The 19,614-nt window shown below is 36.6% G+C and overlaps 4 protein-coding genes across 5 annotated transcripts; 2 read left to right on the top strand and 2 right to left on the bottom strand.

Moving 5' to 3' along the window:
* Window positions 1-1,473: 1,473 nt before the first annotated feature.
* LOC130995253 (DEAD-box ATP-dependent RNA helicase 15-like) lies at window positions 1,474-6,383 on the top strand. Of its 2 annotated transcripts, none has more exons than XM_057920468.1 (12): window positions 1,474-1,632; window positions 1,787-1,911; window positions 2,244-2,344; window positions 3,001-3,173; window positions 3,349-3,580; window positions 3,689-3,807; window positions 4,330-4,386; window positions 4,463-4,647; window positions 4,847-4,991; window positions 5,091-5,174; window positions 5,263-5,326; window positions 6,084-6,383. In XM_057920468.1, the coding sequence occupies exons 2-12, from the start codon at window positions 1,796-1,798 to the stop codon at window positions 6,092-6,094; spliced, it is 1,287 nt and encodes a 428-aa protein (XP_057776451.1). In that variant the 5' UTR covers window positions 1,474-1,632; window positions 1,787-1,795; the 3' UTR covers window positions 6,095-6,383. The 2 variants fall into 2 exon arrangements, with proteins under 2 accessions (XP_057776451.1, XP_057776452.1); XM_057920469.1 differs by having other exon boundaries at window positions 1,476-1,632; window positions 1,784-1,911.
* An 804-nt stretch (window positions 6,384-7,187) lies between these two features.
* Window positions 7,188-9,174, bottom strand: LOC130995249 (pentatricopeptide repeat-containing protein At2g17525, mitochondrial). The gene has a single exon (XM_057920463.1). The coding sequence runs from the start codon at window positions 9,172-9,174 to the stop codon at window positions 7,294-7,296; it is 1,881 nt and encodes a 626-aa protein (XP_057776446.1). The 3' UTR covers window positions 7,188-7,293.
* Window positions 9,175-9,359: 185 nt separating this feature from the next.
* On the top strand, window positions 9,360-11,218 carry LOC130995251 (pentatricopeptide repeat-containing protein At5g66520-like). The gene has a single exon (XM_057920464.1). It carries the CDS (start codon window positions 9,360-9,362, stop codon window positions 11,118-11,120), a length of 1,761 nt encoding a protein of 586 aa, XP_057776447.1. The 3' UTR covers window positions 11,121-11,218.
* Window positions 11,219-17,627: 6,409 nt separating this feature from the next.
* Window positions 17,628-18,915, bottom strand: LOC130995248 (agglutinin-like). Its single transcript, XM_057920462.1, has 3 exons — window positions 18,649-18,915; window positions 18,016-18,552; window positions 17,628-17,945 (listed from the first exon to the last, which is right to left on the bottom strand). The coding sequence occupies exons 1-3, from the start codon at window positions 18,907-18,909 to the stop codon at window positions 17,694-17,696; spliced, it is 1,050 nt and encodes a 349-aa protein (XP_057776445.1). The 5' UTR covers window positions 18,910-18,915; the 3' UTR covers window positions 17,628-17,693.
* Between the last annotated feature and the right edge of the window lie 699 nt (window positions 18,916-19,614).

The following is a 19,614-nucleotide window of genomic DNA, read 5'->3' as shown; positions in this document are numbered from 1 at the left end:
GTGATGAAGTAGGGGATGGTGTATTTATATGCTGCGAGAAAAGTTGCCAGATGGGATCTCTGCCGCATATTCTCTCCTTTTTCGGCAATCTTTTTTTTAAGCCACTCAAAAAAATTAATGCCGTTGTTTTTGTTCAATCAATTCCTCTTTCGTTTATTTATTTTTATTTAATTTTACATTAGATACCAAGGTGAGAGGTATTTCAGAAAATGATGCTTTAGGCCTAATATAATGCTACTGAAAAAATAAACATATAAATCACCATTGCATGCACAAGAAACTTTAATACTTTACTTTTTAATTTGATAATAACATTTTTATGCTTGTATGATATGTTTTGAATTTTTCTAACGATTAATAATAAATATTTATGATATAAAAGTCAAAGAAAGATAGTAATTTACGTTATATCTATATATAATTTTTATCGGAAACAAAGTTAAAATTAGATATTATGTAAATTTACATTAAAATAACACTAATTTTTATATCTAAAATAAAGCGAAATATTTTGATTTAAAAACCACGACATATTTTTATTACAATAATATGATTATTCATATAAAAAAAATTATACATATAAAAAAATCATAAATTTATAGGCCCGAACGGGCTAGCCCGAAACTGGGTGGGTTAGGGTTAGGGTCGAAAAATTTTAGCCCGAAAAATAAAAAAACCGACTAGCCAGAACCGAAAATAACCCGAAACCGAGTGAGTTGGCCCGATTGACATCCCTATGTAGGAGTATAATATTCTCCCTAAATTTGTGTAAAGGAACTTTTATATTTTATTATCTATGCCTATTATAAAAAGGGATGAGATCCAATGTCTCACAATTTTATGTGTGCCACTATATTTCACTTTTATATCTATTATTTTAATAATATTTTTTATAAAAATAAAATTTATTATAACACTATGAATTATACTTCATTTTTATTACAAAAAGTTAAAATTATAAAAAATTATATACCACAACTTTAAATTTATCAACCTATTATGAGCTAATAAAAGTGAAATTAAATGATAAAAAAATAATTATATACCCTAATTAGATGGAATAAACTCCTGTTAAAAATCACAAAATTAAACTAAAGCATACAAAATTAAAATTGAAGAAAAAAATATATTAAAAACATAAATAAAATTAAAAGTGGGACATAAAATTTGGTTTACCTATTACTCCGTATGTCCTTATTATTATACAAGAATTTCACTCCAATAATTATTTTATTTTTAAATAAATTTGAACTCTTCAAAATTACTTACTTATATAGATGGTAATATGATTTATGTAGACCATTATTTGTTGGTAAGTAAAATTAAGAACTAATAAAAGTAAAAAACCGTAAATATTGGAAAGGAAGATATCACAGGCAGAATAAAACGCGACTCAATAAAACGCTACAGCATGATTCAGGGGTACAACGGTCAATTCAGATACCATGGCCTATCAGTGATAAAACTTCGAGCCCAGCATCAGTTGCAGAAATCTCTCGCTCTCTCTCTCTCATCTCTTAACCTTCTCTCTCTACTCTTCCACCGAGTAAAAACTTTTGCCCTACTTTTCCTAACGTTTTTGTCTGCAGAAATCCCCGAAACCCTAATTCTAACCCTCATCAGATCCAACAGGTAAAAAACCAAGTGAAACCCTAGCTTTGCTCATACATCGGTTTTCTAATTTGAATTAAATTTTGAATGCTCGAGTAGGGATTTCATTCTTTCTGAGATTTAGGAGCATCGAAGCACGAATTTTGTATATTGATCTAGTGCTTTCGTGTAGCAGGCAGGTGAAATGGGAGACACGAAAGAGAACGAAGCTTACGAAGAGGAACTCCTCGACTACGAGGAGGAAGACGAAAAAGCCCCCGATTCGGTCAACGCCAAAGTCAACGGAGAGTCCGTTAAGAAGTGAGTTCCTCTTGGATCTTCAATTTTGAAAGCCCTCGTACTCAATTAGATCTTTGGTTTCAGTCCGCTGCAGCTATCTCTTGAATCAAGCTTTTTCTATAATGCTTATAATTCTTTCCCATTAGCATTTTTCTTGTTTTATATTTTAGTTTTATTAGTTTACTATGCTTTTGGTTTTCTTTAGTAAATTATGGACTAACGGTCGACGAGTTAGGAAGTTTCTTTATAGAGCAGCAATTTTTTCAAATTTGATGTTTGTTCTAAGTGATGAATTGCTTTTTGGCTTTATATGTCTGGCAATTGCTTATGTGTGTCGTATCTTTTATGTGCAGAGGCTATGTGGGGATCCACAGTTCAGGATTCAGAGACTTCCTCTTGAAGCCAGAGCTTTTGAGGGCTATTGTAGATTCAGGATTTGAACATCCTTCAGAAGGCAAGATACTTCCTTTCATCGTTAACCTGAATTTCTAAAAATTGTCGTTGCCATGCCTTTCATTTTCTGAAAGAGGCTTTAACTCATTATAAGTACCAAATGACTTTCTATATTACTATGTCTTTTGACTGTAGGTACAATGGCAGTGGGTGTCATGCGAATTTGAATTTCATGCATCAAATTTGAAAATTTACTATTCTAGAGCATTTTTTTTCTTTTTTAAATTGCTCTCAAGATTGTGGATCATTGCAGTTTTGTTTGTATGCTATTTTAAGTTTTACTTAATCTCTAGGTATTTCTTATTTATGCAAGTTTTTATTTTCACACTGTTTCATTTTGGGTATTATGCTCAATTGGGGGTAGTTTTATGTTTGCCTTTTTCTGCTTCTGTTGCTATTGTTGTTTAGGGGAAAAGTAATGATGCATTCTCCTGATTCTTTATGTATGTTCTATAAATGCTACGGTTTAGATGTGTACTCAAGGCTATTAATTTTCTTGATCTTTGCAATGTTTTGTGGATTATGACTTATCTCATAGTTTATTTATTCTTCAGGTAAATCACTAACATCACTCTACCTTGGAGAAGTTGAATGGTAAAACCTTTTTTAATTGAAACTGAGGCTTCCTTGGGTCAAATTTCTTTGGTTCTTCATCAGTTCAACACGAGTGCATACCTCAAGCCATTTTGGGAATGGATGTCATCTGCCAAGCCAAGTCTGGTATGGGGAAAACTGCTGTCTTTGTTCTTTCAACATTGCAGCAGATTGAACCCGTTGCAGGTCAAGTTGCAGCTCTTGTGCTATGCCATACAAGGGAACTGGCTTATCAGGCACGTGTCCAATTTGTGAACAACCTTACTTGTTTATGAAAGTTTGGATATGGTGACTCTGTATTTATTAGGAAAAAGTAATTGACTGCATGTGTGGCTAGATATGCTCGTTGCTTTGATGAATGGTTTGATGCTGTTTTGTCTTATTGTGTATTCTCTGTTCTGGAATTTGCAGATCTGTCATGAATTTGAGCGATTCAGCACATATTTGTCAGATATTAAAGTAGCTGTTTTCTATGGTGGCGTCAACGTTAAGATCCACAAAGATCTCCTGAAGAATGAATGCCCTCACATTGTGGTAGGAACACCAGGAAGGATTCTTGGTCTAGCAAGAGACAAGGACCTTTCTTTAAGGAATGTGAGGCATTTCATACTTGATGAATGTGACAAGATGCTTGAGTCTCTTGGTATGCCTGCCATATAATATCATTATCTTGATAACCTCATAATGATTCTCACCATAGCATCTGGAAAAATTTCATCATTTTAATCAAGTTATTTTTGCCTCTGCCCAGATATGAGAAGAGATGTGCAGGAGATTTTCAAAATGACACCTCATGATAAGCAAGTTATGATGTTTTCGGCTACACTCAGTAAAGAGATTCGACCTGTTTGCAAGAAATTCATGCAAGATGTAATGTCCTGTGGCCAGTTCTACTTGAATTTTGAAGTCTACACTGTTTCCGTTATTCCAGCTTTCTGCAAGTGACATGTATGTCAAGAATACAGTGGTCAAAGCACTGTATGCTTGCTGTATCATGCTCGCCTATGATCTATCCGACATCTGATGATTCATTTCAAATGGTTTGGTGGGTAGGGGTTTCTATGGTATTCTTTAGATCTATAGATGGTGGTCCAGAGTCAGCTTTTGCTTGTAGTTTTCTTGTTTTTCCAACTAGGCATTTTTTTTCTTTACATTTTTATGTAGAAATTGAGAGGAGAGGGATGGAAGGAGAACTTGAGTTGTTTATGTAGTTGGAGAAGTAGGTTACTTCGAGCAGCGGTGGTGCACTAGTAAAGTCTCTGCAAGGAGTGATTCAGATGAACCGGGACCTCAATTTGGGCCATGCTCGTCCGTCAATTCATTTCATACTGGATAAACATTAGCTTCTCATGGGGCCCTAATATGCTTTACTGTAATATTTCTTCCTTTCAGCCTATGGAGATTTACGTGGATGATGAGGCAAAGTTGACCCTTCATGGTCTTGTACAGGTTTGGTCATACACTAAATTTTCCTCTTTAGTTTTTTGGAGTGGCAGTATTTGTTAATGGGTATTGCTAATGACAGCACTACATCAAATTGAGTGAGCTGGAGAAGAACCGAAAGCTGAACGATCTGCTCGATGCATTGGACTTCAATCAAGTTGTTATCTTTGTCAAAAGTGTGACTAGAGCTGCTGAGCTGAACAAGTTGCTTGTGGAGTGTAACTTCCCATCGATTTGCATTCACTCTGGCATGTCCCAAGAAGAAAGGTAATTTTTAGTTCTTTTTATCTGAAAGCTTACTGTTAACCTTGTAAATTGATGGTTGTTTTTCCAATATCATGTTTGACGTGCGTTACATTCATATTTCAGATTAATTAATATTAGTTGTTGAGAGAATAAATTTCTTGGTATTTTCACTTTTTTATGCTTAATGTGTTTTTGATAACTTTGATTTACTCATTTACAGATTGACCCGCTACAAGGGATTCAAGGAGGGGCATAAGAGGATTCTCGTAGCAACTGATTTGGTAGGAAGAGGAATTGATATAGAGCGAGTTAATATTGTGATTAACTATGATATGCCAGATTCTGCAGACACTTATCTCCACAGGGTATGATTTGCTTGATCTTCTTTTAGTTGCCAGTTATTTTTTTTTTTGGAAAAAACTAACTCCGAGTTTCTGTCCCCCCCCCCCCCATCTGTACACTAGGTGGGTAGAGCTGGGAGGTTTGGCACCAAAGGGCTGGCCATCACGTTTGTTTCTTCTGCCTCTGATTCAGATGTTCTAAATCAGGTTTGATATTAGGATTTGTGATCCTTACGTAGAAATTGCTTATTGGATACTTGCATTTTATGCGACATTCCCCTACTTTATGTTACAGGTACAGGAGAGGTTTGAAGTTGATATTAAAGAACTACCTGAGCAGATTGATGTTTCCACATATAGTAAGTTTACCTGTCTGCTTTTTACTAGGTCATTGTGTTTTTAACGTTTGACCATAGGAGCCATTGCTCTTGCTTCCTGTGCAACACTTTTCTTCCCCCCCCCCCCCCCGGCCCCCCCCAATATTGAGTAGATGACTATTTTTCTTCTGCTTGCATTTTGTGTTCTGTATCTTCAGATGATAAAAGAATTTTATTTTACTTTGTTAATCTAATTATATATATATATACACACGTTTGTGTGTGTACTATATAGTCTATATTTGAGTGGAAACCCGTTTGAAATTTGTGAGTTTTTGCACCGTCACTTGGTGGTGTATATATGTTGATTTTTTCCTTAAATATCCAACAGCAGTTGCTCACATATGTTGCAAGAGCTTATATAATTTTTACCCCTTTTAGCCTCTCCCCCCTCCCCCCTGTTAAAATGTCAAAGTACGTGAGTGAATCTCTCAGGGAAACAAATATAGGTGCGTGAGTGGCCAAGTGCAACTTTTAAAAAGCTTTGGCAGCAAACAAAGCATTCATATAGTTTGGTGGATTTTTGTAGGAAAAGTGAACTGTAAAAACCTTCTGCTGTGTGTAATATGTGTATCGTGTAGATGAAATTGATTTTTTTGCTGTTATGCTATTACTTGTTTGGTGATTCAATCACACAATCAGTAGTGTATTACTAGTCCTTGTCATTCTTTAATAATTTTCTTGATATATTGAGTGGTCTGTTCTATTAAAGCTTACACTGTCCTTGGTCGCTGTGCAGTGCCATCGTAGAGTTACCCATGTTTTGTTGCAACGGGAACATGTAAACTGGACACACAAGTCGAGGTAGGGTTGCTCCTGGTTATTGAAAAGAGTCTCTCATGTTGTTTGAGATGAAAATCGACAGTGGCTGCTCTAGTTGTACCTTCTATTTACTTTAGGGCATTTGGCCTTCCGATGAGATATAATCACTCAGATATTTGAATTTCTGATGGCGACGTTGCAAAATCTTGTTTGTAGACCATTTTTAGTTACTCTACCGTTTTTGTGGATTGCTTAATGAGATTTTCAGTTAGCTCAAGATTAGCTCTCGTATGATCGTATCTGCTTTGGGTGTGACTTATGAATTTAATTTTGACTTTAAATTTAATGTTTCTATATATATGCTATATATATTTAATTCGTCTCATTTTAGTGAATTGAGTTATTTTCTCGAGTATTTTTATTACAATACATAGGCTGTAGCTTCAACCCACCGGCAGTCTGATGAGTTTAGAGCCAGATTAAAAAATTTCAATTTTGTTGCTGTATCTTGAATTAGATTCTTTCAAAATGTGAGATCATATTTTTTCCTTTTATGTTTAATAGGTAAACAGTTGACACCTAAGTAAGTTTGTGGTAACAAAATCATGTGTAACTCAGGTATATAGTCGCAAAGCTTGATTGAGTTGCTTTTGCTTGTTGATTTTATGGATCCACTCCAAATTTGGTTTAGTGTTAATTAACCCCTTTTTGTCTTTTGCTTTTCAACATTTGAGGTTTATATTTGCTGGTATAATAAACCTCATATCTTCTAAAATCTAGCAAGATTTGATCTTCATACTATGTTTTTTATGAATAGTTAAAGGGATATTAGGGGTAATTTGGTTTGTGTATGAATTTTGCAAGGTGTAAAAAATATATGAACTTTAATGTTGTAACAATTTTATCACAAATTCAAATTCTAGATATATTTGAACTTAATAAATTTTTTACGATTTACGGGTTTAGAAATATCTTATACAATATCTTTTTGAGATTTCCTATACAATGTCATTTTTCAAAACGTCCAATGATATATGTCGATATTTCGACTTGCCACGTCATCTTTAATTTGAGCAAAAAATGAATTTGTCCCAAAATTGGTGTATTTATGCACTAATAACCCATAGTTAAAACAACACATTTAGTTGTCATACAATTCAAGAATTCTACATGAAAGTGTCCAAAAATCAGCTCCTTATCAGCCTTTCCAACAGTCTATTCTCAGACAACCTATTCTTCCCTTCCATAGTCATCACAGTCAATGAATTCCATGTCCCATGATTTGGAGCAATGCCTCTCTCCATCATCTCCATATACATCACAAAAACCTGCTGCAGCTCTCCTTCACTGCACAACGCGTCGACTACGAACCCGTAACTCTCCGAATCAAGCAGGCAGCCTCTCATCTTCAAGTCCTCCATGAGCCTCACTGCAATCCCAGCTTTCCCCTGCTTGCAGAACCCACTGATCAGCTCATTAAACGTCGATGCAACGGGGAAATACTCGAGCCCTATCATCTCATTCACGAGCTCCACCGCCTCCTTCATGCATCCCTTCTTGCAGTACTCTTGCACCAAACTCGCATAAACTAGAGCACTCGGAACGCTCCCCCTCTCCCTCATCTCATCAAGAACTAGCTTAGCTTCGTCTGCGTTGCCCTCTTCACATAGCCGTAGGATCGTGAGAGTATGAGCCACGCCTCGAGGAAACCAAATCCTCATGTAGTTGAGAAACTCAAGCGCTTTACCAACATTGCCACTCTTGTACAAACCGTATAGAATGCTATTGCAAGAAGCAATCCTTCCACCACATCCCCCTCTCTCCTCGAGCATAAGCTCGAAGATTTCCACTCCATCACGAGTCTTTCCCATCGAGCAAAACCCATACGTTAGCGTCTCAAACGTTACAAAATCCCAACGGACACCGGCCCTCTTCATCTCGTGAAACAGATCAAGAGCTTGATCCATCTCATGAGACTCGCAGAAACCTAAGATCAGAGCATTGTAGGTCTCTGTATTCGGTAAACAACCCTTCACCTCCATCTGCCTAAGGAAGCCACATCCTCCTTTAACCTTCCCTGCTTTCACAAAACCCTCCAACAACGTGTTGTAAACCACGACATCAAGAGCCCCTCCCTTCGCCTCCACCCTCTCCATCACCTCAACCGCCTCTGAGATACGCCCCTCGCTGCACAGAAGCGCTACCAACTTAGTCAAGGCAATAACATCGGGCACAAAGCCGCTGCTAAAACACTTCTCCACCATCACCAGAGCCTGCACAAGATTTCCCTCATTGCAATACGTCGATACCAAGATATTGAAGGTCACATCACTGTATTTTCCCATCTCATTCATCATGCTCCTAGCTCTACCAACCTTCCCATTCTTGCAAAGGGCATGAATCAAAGTGTTGTACACAACAACATTAACCTCAACACCGTGATTCTTCATTATCTGCAGCAGCTTAAACCCATCCCCGATTCTATTCGTCAAGCAAAAGCCCTTCATCAGAATCCCATAAGTGTAATCATCACCTTTCAAACCAATTCCCACAATTTTCTTCCTGTAAAACTCCCTAGCTATATCAATGTCTTCCTTCACCAAAACATCAAGAATCGTGTTCAATAATTTCAAAGACGGCGCAGCCTTCCCAAACTTGGCCACCATGTCGAGAACTCTGATGACTTCCCTGATCATTCTAGCCCGCCCGAAACCACGGGCGATGGTAATGAAAATGTCTTCATCCGGTAAAGTACCAATTCTCTTAGGCATTTCGTCGAGCAGCTTCTCCACGACATTGAACTGTCGAAAAGTGCAGAGCTTGTGGATCAAAGCTCGGTACGTGGAGACATCGTGTGTGAAGCTGGGAATCGCCGAGGCCCATTCGAAGGTTTTGAGAGCTTCGTTGGCTGATTTCTGCTCCAAAATGAGACGGCTTATTTGGTGGTGGGTTGGAACTAAAACAGAGGCTGCTGCAGCTGAGATGAATCTCAATCGATTGTGTGAGGAAAAAAGCAAGCCCCTTTTACTGATTATTAGGATTTTTGAAACTTTGAAGATATTAGACATCGATTTCGAGAAATCTGGAAATAATCGGCGTTTCAAAAACCCTGCCCAATTCTGTTTTTCCTCATCCCTCTCTCTCTCTCTCTCTTAATTAAAAAAAAAAACAGCAATTTACAGAGTTATTAACCATATTTTGCACATTTCAAAAAAAGAAATTGAAGAATTGTATTGACAATCACGAAAGCGTAATGTATAAAAGAGAGGTGGAGCAGAGCTGCCTTCGCCTTCTTCACCTCTGCAACTCTTTCTCCAAACTCACTCAAATTCACGCAAGAATCCTCAAGCTCGGTCTGCAAAACAACCCTTTACTCCTCACCAAATTCACCTCCATTTCTTCACGCCTAAACGCCATCCACCACGCTTGTTCCTTCATCTTCTCCCCACAATCACAACCCCATAACTACGACGCCTTCCTCTTCAACACCGTCATCGCCGCTTTTGCGGAATCCCCTCATTTCAAGCGCAATAGCATATTTCACTACAACAAAATGCTAATCAATTCCGTCCAACCAAATAACTACACCTACCCTTTTCTACTCAAGGCTTGCGCCGGCATTCGTGACTTGAATTTAGGGGAATCCGTCCACGCATCGGTTTTAAAGCTAGGGTTTCACAGCGAAACGCATGTTTTGAATGCAATGCTTCACATGTATTGCTGCTGCGAAGACGGGATTTGGTACGCAGAGAAGGTGTTCGACGAAATGACTCACAGAAGTTCGGTTGCTTGGAACACGATGATAGGTGGGTATGTGAGGAGGGGAAGCTCCGCCGCAGCGATGAGATTGTTTAGATCAATGCAGATTGCCGGTGCGAGGCCGGACGAGATCACGATGGTGACGGTGCTATCGGCCTGCGCTGATCTCGGCGCCCTCGAGCTCGGGAGGTGGGTGGAATCGTACGTCGAGAGGGCGGGTCTCGAGATGGGGGAGAAGCTCTGCAACGCGCTGATCGACATGTTTGCAAAGTGCGGCGACGTCGACAGCGCATTGAGGCTGTTCCACGGCATGCCCCCGAGGAAGAGGACTATTGTTTCTTGGACTTGTGTCATTTCAGCTATGGCGTTGCACGGCCGCGGGGAGGAGGCCGTGCAACTCTTCGAGGAGATGAGACGGGCCGGGGTCGTCCCCGACAGCGTGGCCTTCCTCTGCCTGCTCACGGCGTGCAGCCACTCCGGGCTGGTCGAGGAGGGGAGGCGGTATTTCGACTCAATGGTGAGAGACTACTCGATTTCTCCGAGGATCGAGCACTACGGATGTATGGTGGACTTGCTTAGTAGAGCCGGATTAACCGAATGTGCGATCGAGTTCATCAACGCGATGCCGATGGCGCCAAATCCGGCCGTGTGGAGAGCTTTGGTGTCGTCGTCTCATGCTCGAGCTCACTTGCTTCTTGGCGAGAGAGTCGCGGCGGATCTCATCCGGGCCGAGCCCACGCAGGAGGCGAACTACGTGATGCTCGCCTCCGTCTACGCGAAGCTGTCGGATTGGGAGAAGAAAACCAGAGTGAGGGAGGCGATGAGGGAGAAAGGGATCAAGAAAATCCCGGGAAGCACCATGATCGAGCTCGGTGATGGGATTTACGAGTTCGTTGCAGGCGATAAATCGCATAAAGAGAAGGCGAAGATTTACGAGATGGTGGAGGAGATGGAGAGGAAGATGAGGGCGTTTGGATATGTGTCGACGACGAATGAAGTGTTGCTTGACATTGAAGAAGAGGATAAAGAGGGGGCTTTGAATAGGCATAGTGAGAAGCTGGCTATTGCGTTTGCGCTGCTTAAGACTAGGCCAAGATCGATGATTAGGATGGTGAAGAATCTGAGGGTTTGTGGGGATTGTCACTCTGCTACGAAACTCATATCTTTGATATATGAGAGAGAGATAGTAGTGAGAGATAGGAACAGGTTTCATCACTTTAAAGATGGGCTCTGCTCCTGCAAAGATTTCTGGTAATGTGTAATGCTAGTTTGGTGATAAAGGCTGGTATGTTTGAGTGGTCTATCTTTATGAAAGTATAATAATTTTAGAAGCAATTAACAAAAGAAAAGAAATTATTATTGAAGTATCTTACAAAAATAAATTGATTTAATTTGTTAACAAATAATTAAACAAACAAACAATCAATAATAGCTACAAAATTAAACAATTCAAACTAGTAAAGTATGCAGTAAATTTTACTTTAAAGAATAAAAAAAAGTAGAATCCTAATTTTTATTTACTTTTTATAAATCTACGATAAACTTTAAATCAATATTCAACCCTAGAAAAAAAAAATACTTAAACTAAAACAAAAATATTACTTCGTATAATAATAATTTTATTTTAATTATTAATTAATCCTATTATGGCTCCACCCATGGAATGGTGAAGAATGCATATTTTTGAAAAAGATCAAGCCCTAACTGGTAGGGGTGAGCAAAATACTCGAAATCCGAATATTTGATTCGAATCAAATTAAAATTTAAAATTTTATTCAAATTTTTTGGATTATAGATTTGATTAAATTTTAAGCAAATTTCGGATTTCGGATTTTAAGCAAATTTACACATTCTCCTCTTCTTCTTCTTCTTCTTCTTCTTCTTCTTCTTCAATTGGAGATTCTTCAAAAAAAATTCCCCCATCAGTTTTTGCTCTATTTTAATTTCATCAAAGTTGTGTGGCTCTTGCATCGATAATTTTTTTTAACTTCATTTGCAATCATGCTTAACTCCATATCATGTGCTTTAGTAGCCAATTCCTCGAAAGTTTTTGGTTGAATTCCTGAAAGATGTATTGAAGACTCCAACGCATGTCTTGGATGAACAATTCAATTGCTGAATTTCCTAACATTTGATCTTTGCAATTTAAACTCAAGTTCCTCCAACGATCGATATAGTCGATGACAAGTTCTTCTTTTCACTGACTTGACTTTGCAAGCTCAACTAAGCTCACCGTTCTTCGAGTGCTATAGAAGTGATTGAGAAATTCTTTTTTCAATTGCTCTCAATTATCAATGGAATTTCACAGCAGATCAATATATCAATCAAATGCATTGTCTTTTAAGGAACAAACGAATTGCTTCACCATGTGATCTCCATAAGTTATAGCGTTATTGCATCTCTCCACAAAGTGAGCCGCATGTTGCTTTGGATTGCCTTTGCCATCAAATTATTGAAACTTTGGAGGCTGGTAGCCTATTAGCATCTTCAAAATGTCAATCCTTGTAGTGTATGGCTTGCTATAAGTCCATGATGATTTCAATGTCCCTTCGAACTTGTCTTTGACCGTTTCCAACAATCTTTTCTTTATCTAGCTTTGCAATTTTGACATCTTGTTCTTGAATTTTTTTGGCAAGTCCTTCAACAAGTTTTGTCAAATTTGCAACTTGATCTTCTAGAGTCATAGCCATCTTGGTACTTGATGAAGTTGGTGAAGAGAAGAGATGAGAGGTAGAGATTGTCCCACTGAGTGCCAAAATTTGTAAACACAAATTTATGTATTGAATTTAATAAATACAAAATCGTGTACAACTTTAATATTTGCAGATGAAATGAATTTGTGCGGGTTGCTATCTATGTTTGATCATCTGATTCTTCTCTTCAAGTTGATTTTTGGATGATCTATGAGTAGTCCTTGAGATCTGTTGGAGAAATATGCCTCCGATCTTCTTAAACTTGATCTTTGAGCTTTATGACGTCGATGTGGAGGGTGTTCTTCTTGTTTTTGGAATAAACGTTGGGACTTGAAAAGTTTTAATGAGGCCTGGCATTCAAATTATTATGTTGTGATTAAACCGTTGTACGTAAACAAAGCTTGCATATTTAATTTAAGGGGTTTGAAAAATAAAATCACAACTTATTTCTAAATTGCAATGACGAATTAAATCACCATCTTTTCAATTTTTGCAAAACCGATCACCCAGTTTTTTCCGATCACCCACATAATATTCATATTACGACATCGATATATTGCAATAAAATTGCTGAATATTGAAAATTAGGGTGTAGATACATGATATATACAGTCCTTATACTTTGATTTTTTTTTTTTTTTTAAATTGAAATTGTACAAAATAACGTTGTTTAGGCCTCACAAAAACGCCGTTGTTACCAAAAATGGCATGGATATTGAGGATGGTTTGCTCCTCTTCTTGGGAGAATTTGCCTCTCTTGATATCGGGGCGGAGATAGTTAGTCCATCGCAGTCGACAGCTCTTGCCACATTTCAAACCTGCGAATTCCAAACACCCTCTTAGTCCATCGCAGCCTGCAACTTTTGCCACATTTCAACACAACAGTTTCAACAAAGATTTGTCAACATATACTAATGCTATATTAATTTTAATGAAAAGGACTTGTTTAGCCAATTAGTATATTGCAAAGGAAATTACCCAGAAGTTTCTGTCCCTTTCAATAAAACAATATAGAAAAAACAATAAAACTAAGAGTGATGGCATTTGCTACTTTAAAAAAAGCAAATCTTTCAATGTTACATCAACGCCATTTCAAATGTTTAAATAAACCAACTTCTATAAATGTATCCATACAATGTTTAATTTTAATATGATTATATATTAAAAAAAATTGAAATTAGCCCATCATTTTCAGCTGCTGGCCCACCATTTTCTCTTTTCGTAGGCATTAAGTAGCTTTGGAAGCTAAGTTCAAAATAGCGTGCCGATATGGCACCTTTGCAACGTGATGAGATCCAGTGTCCCATAATTTTATGTGTGCCACTGTGTCTCATGCTTATATCTATTATTTAAAAAATATTTTTTATAAAAATAAAATTTATTATGTTACTATGAATTCTATTTAATTTTTATTTTAAAAAATTAAATTTTTTTTAAAAGGTATATACCATGACTTTGAATTTATAACCTATTATTAGCTAATAAAAGTGAAATTAAATTATAAAAAATAATTATATACCCTAGATTGATGGAATAAACCCTAGTTAATATTCACAAAATTAAACTAAAGCATATAAAATTGAAATTGAAGAAAAAATATATAAGAAAATAAATTAAATTAAAAGTGGGACACAAAGTGAGACATAAAATATGATACACTAAATCTCATTCTCCCATCACTGATGTGGTAAATGTTAATTAGGAAGGAGAATTAATAAATCTTACTCTAATTACAATTGCCCGTCAGTGAGACACGTTATATGTTTGCCCACGATGAATAGGTGATCGGTTCTGATCAACTATATATTCTCTTTTTAATTTTTGCTTTTTCTCGGATATATAGGTCCCACTCTGCTTACCAAACTCAAGGAATCATAGGTTTTATTCAAATAGGATACTGGTTCAAGTTTCATATATGAGCGATGCTCTCTTTGTTCCATTTAAGTTGATTTTTTTTATGAAATTTAAGAAAATTAGTATTTAGTGTTTAAAGTGTATTTAATAATAAAGTTAATTAATAGAGTGAATAAAGTGAAAAAGACATTCTATATAAGAAAATTAATCAACTTAGTTGAGATGGCCCAAAAAAAAGTATTGGCCAAGTTAGTTCGGACGAAGGGAGTAAATTGTACTCCCTCCGTCCTATTAAAATTAACTCAATTTCCATTTTAGATTGTTCCACTAAAATTGGTTCAAAAAAGATAATATTTTTAAAAATTGTGGGTTCTACTACTTTTATCTAATTTATACATACTCTTTAATTTTCGTATCTAAAATAACAGAGTCAATTTTAGTGAGACAGAGAAGGTATTTTGTTTGGATATTTAAGTCATTTTGACAAAATACGTTCATATAAAAGAAAAAAGTTAAATACATTAAAATATTTTTTTAGTTCAAATTTAAAAGGGATTTAATTTGAATGGTGGCAACACCAACTCCTAAAAAGAAATAAGGAGTTAAGGAGCTTGGAACTATTGTTGCAAATGTTGCAAAGGCAGATGAGATCCTATGTCCCACAATTTAATGTATATCATCGTGTACCACTCTTAATTTATTTATTTTATAATTATTTGTTGTAAAAATAAAAAATATTATCATATTATGAACCCTAATTAATATTTATCACTAAAAATTGAATTTTTTTAAAAATATATACCCTAACTTTGAATTAATTAACCCAAATAATCAATTATTAATTCAAATAAATATAAAAAAAATTATAAACCTTAATTGGATGAGTGAACCATTGTTAAATTAAAAAAACAGTGTATTATATTATGTATGGTATTTTTTATTATATATTTATATGTATTAAAAAAATCAAGATAAAAATAAAATAATAAAGGTTAGCTAAGTTGATAAGCTATTAACATTCACAGTGTCAATATATATAGTTCAATAAAAACATTCAGAGTGTCAATAAAACAAGATATATTAACACATAGTAGCAACTAGCAAGCGATTCATTCTAGCGAAAACTTACACAAGTTCATTTTCGGTGCATTGGTATATCACAAATTTTGCAAGAGGCACTACAAACTCATGCTAAAGTTGGGTTCCGGATTATTATTATTACTCCATCGTATCCGTGCCCCGATTTTTAGTATTCATTTTAGAGTGACACGAGTTTTAATAAAATGATTGGGTGTGTTGTGAACTTGTGAGTGGAATAAGGGTCCTATATTTTATGTGAGTGTTAAAATAATTAAAGTGGATTAAGGGTCTCACCTATACTTTTACTTAAAATAGAAATGAATATTAAAATGTGAGACGATTAAAAAAGAAAAATTGAATACTAAAAACTAGGAAGGGGGAGCATATTTTTTTTTTCTTTTGATGAAGTTGGGATCCAGAAAATTTGGTTTCGTGAGATGTGAGACTCTCACTCCATCCATTGGATGGAGTGAGAGTCTCACATCTCACATAATCAAGTAATGTCCAAGGGGGAGTATTGTAAATAATATTATTTATTATATATTGTACATTACTTATTCATATATATATATATGATGGAACGGTAATGATACGGTTAATGAGAATACTGAATATGTTTTTCTCTCTTCTTTCTCTCCATCTCTTCTCTCCCTGAATCTTCCATTCTTTACTTTGGAATTGCTTGCTCAAGGAAATATTACAACAAAAACAAAGATTAAAAAAAGAAAGAAAAATTCAACATAGGGATGTCGATCAATATTCGAACACTTTCAAAATTTATGTATAATCGAACACCTTATATAACGTCTTTATTGATTAATAAATATTAATATCAATCAAAATATGCCATTTATAATTAAAAAATAAAATAGAGAATGCTTGTAAAAGAAGAAGATTTAAGAAAAATTCAAATTGTAAAATTTGAATTTGTGATATGGGAGAGAAAAGTGTTAATAGGAAAAAATGTCCACATCCTTAAGTTTGATTGTAAAAATGCCCTAAGTTATAAAACAAAGCATTTTATGCCCTAATTATGTGAAGTACCTATTTTATCCTTGAATGTCGATGGGTTTGCTTGATTTTTTGTGAAAATCTTACACATTTGACCGATTTGACAGCCATCAGTCATAAAAGTCAACGATCTGACAGCTATCCCGTCAAGAGTACATATGATCGGTGGGTGGTTAGTTCATGTGTCCGCCCGGACGGACACATTATTTCACCGGACGGACACATGATCTGCCACCCAAATAATGTGTCCGGCCGGGCACCCAGATTATGTATCCGATCGGTAAAATCATGTGTCCGCCCGGCCGAACACATGATTTAGCCACCCACCGATCATATGTATTCTTGACTGATAGCTGTCAAATCGTTGACTTTTATGACTGATAGCTGTCAAATCGGTCAAATGTATAAGACTTTCACATAAAATCAAGCAAACACATCAAATCAAAGGGTATTTAAAGAATATGGCATAGAATGTCTGTGTTTATAAAAGAGGACATTTTTACTATAAAACTTAAGGAATATGACATTTTAAATTTTCACTCGAGAAAAAATATGTTTCAATATTACATACTCCATCTCATAATAAAATACTCCCCTCGTCCCATTCAAATAGGCTCATTTTTTTATTTTAAGTTGTCCCACTTCAATAGGCCCAATTTTAATATGAAAATGTTTAGGGTTTTTATTAAGTAACAATAAGGCAGTGGTACAATACTATTTACTCCCTCCGTCCGCCAAAAGTATTCCACTTTGGCCGGGCACGGAGTTTAATAAAATGTGTGATGATATTGATGTAGTGGAGAAAGGGTCCCACCACTTTATGAGATGTGTGGTTGAGATTGAATTTGGGATGGGTTTTTTTGTAAATAAAGAGTGTTTGTAAGGATAAAATATAAAGGTGGATGGTGGGACCATGACTTAAAAAGGAAAGTGGAATACTTTTTGCGGACGCCAAATATAGTAATTGTGGAATACTTTTGGCGGACGGAGGGAGTAATTTTTTCATAAAAAAGTACTATTGAAATAGTATTAATTTTTGGTGGACCACATAATATTTAACTACAAAAAAGCTAATTTTTTATCTCCATGATCCTATTGACTTGGGATAGAGGGAGTACAAAAGAAACACCAGATGTAGCTTGTACCATTTGACACGAATTATACAAAAGGTAAGTTACTAAAATCGTAGTTCAGAAATATTCGGTGTGTAGACCGATAGCGTCGAGATAAGCACCGCTGCGGCCATGGAGGCCCACCACCTTTCTATCGCAGCCGCCGGAATTCATGGACGTGAAATATGTGCCGATTTCAGCACCCACGGGGCCGTATCTGCCCTTATTCGTCATAAAACTCAATGCCGTCACCACATTTAAGCCCTCCGCCGCCACTCCATTAAATCCTTCAACACCAATTAGGTATTCATCTTCCTCGCAAAACACAATCTGACAACCACCAAATCTGATTATTTTATTTTACTGAAAACTTAACTATGTAAGAAATGAAAAACCTTACCATCTTCGAAATGCTGAATTCCTTCAAGTGCACATCCCCTTCACAATAACCCCCATGAAATGGAGACAGAAAAGCCGAGCCGTCGCTCTTGAGGTAGCTGAATCGGACGGCCGACAGGGCGCCCGTATCCACGCGCACGCAGGCGTGGACGCCTTTCACGGCGGCGAAGACGCCGTCGTCCCAATCCCGGCCGCCGCTTCCGCCCATCGCCGCCGCACTGCGCGGCGGCAGGAGAAAACGGGGAACGCGACTGGAGGCATTCTCGGAAGGCTGTTTCTTGAGCTGAATCGAAAGAGGCTTCACGTAAAGCCCAATGGCTTCGACATATTGGCCGCAGCGGCCGTGAAATCCCGTCACCGCAGCGCCGTTTGCGATCAACGAAAATGGGGTGGGCCCGGGTTTGGTTCCGAATGGTCCGTATTGATTTTTGTTAGTGTGGAAGGTGAGGGTGCAGACATTGTCTGGCTCCATATGCTCGACTTTCCCAAACGTCCCACTTATTCCAATCAGAAATTCTGAAGGGTGATCGATTCTGATCTGAAATTAGATATATTATATATAGAGACATGCAGAGTGAAATAAATACGAGTATGATTATTGTAATTTGAGATGGAGAAATGAATTTTTGCATACACGAGGGAATGCGTCACCACCGTGGCCGCCGAATTTGGCGGAGTAATCGTCGGCCTTAAACATGAGGGAATCGATTATCCAACCGCAGCCTATGATAATTTTTTTGATGGCGCCTCCTGCTTTTGGTTTATAGCTCCATTGACGGGCCGTGTCGGAGTGGCATCCCCATGGCCCCAAAGCGATCTCTCCCACACAACTGCACTCTTTTTCCTGCACAAATTCTCCAAGTTTAGTTGGTGTTACCTTCGAATATGCATGCATGTCTCACAAATAAAGTGTGTGTGTGTGAGAGAGAGAGAGAGAACCATGAGATTTGATTGTATTGTACTAGTAGAAGATATGGTGTAATAAGAGAGAAAATTGGGTTAGATATTTAATGTATGCGAAAAGTGGATGATATGATGGGGAGGTTTGGCGATTACGATGCCCGAGGAGAGATACTGTAAACTCTTTGCTTGTACGAGTACATTTGATGCGCGCATGCTTTATTAACTTTTTGCTTGTTTCATGCGCAATAATAAAACTTGGATCATAAAGTGTGGTACATTGAATCTCGCTCCCTAATTAACACTCAAAACACTAAAATTAAAAACAAAAATATGTGGGATGGGATTCAGTGTCCCATAATTTTATGTGTATCACTGTGTCTCATACTTATATTTATTATTTTAAAAATATTTTTGATAAAAATAAAATTTATTTTAAAACTATGAATTCTATTTAATTTTTATTTTAAAAAATTAAATTTTTAAAAAAGTATATGCCATGATTTTGAATTTATCAACCTATTATTAACTAATAAAAGTGAGATTAAATAATAAAAAATAATTATATACCCCAGATTAATGGAATAAACCCTAGTTAATAATCACAAAATTAAACTAAAGCATGCAAAGTTGAAATTGAAGAAAAAATATATAAGAAGTTAAACAAAATTGAAAGTAGGACACAAAGTGAGACATAAAG

Source organism: Salvia miltiorrhiza, chromosome 7 (assembly GCF_028751815.1).
Source record: "Salvia miltiorrhiza cultivar Shanhuang (shh) chromosome 7, IMPLAD_Smil_shh, whole genome shotgun sequence".
NCBI classification, from domain to species: domain Eukaryota; kingdom Viridiplantae; phylum Streptophyta; class Magnoliopsida; order Lamiales; family Lamiaceae; genus Salvia; species Salvia miltiorrhiza.
This window is presented reverse-complemented; position numbering and strand designations above follow the sequence as displayed.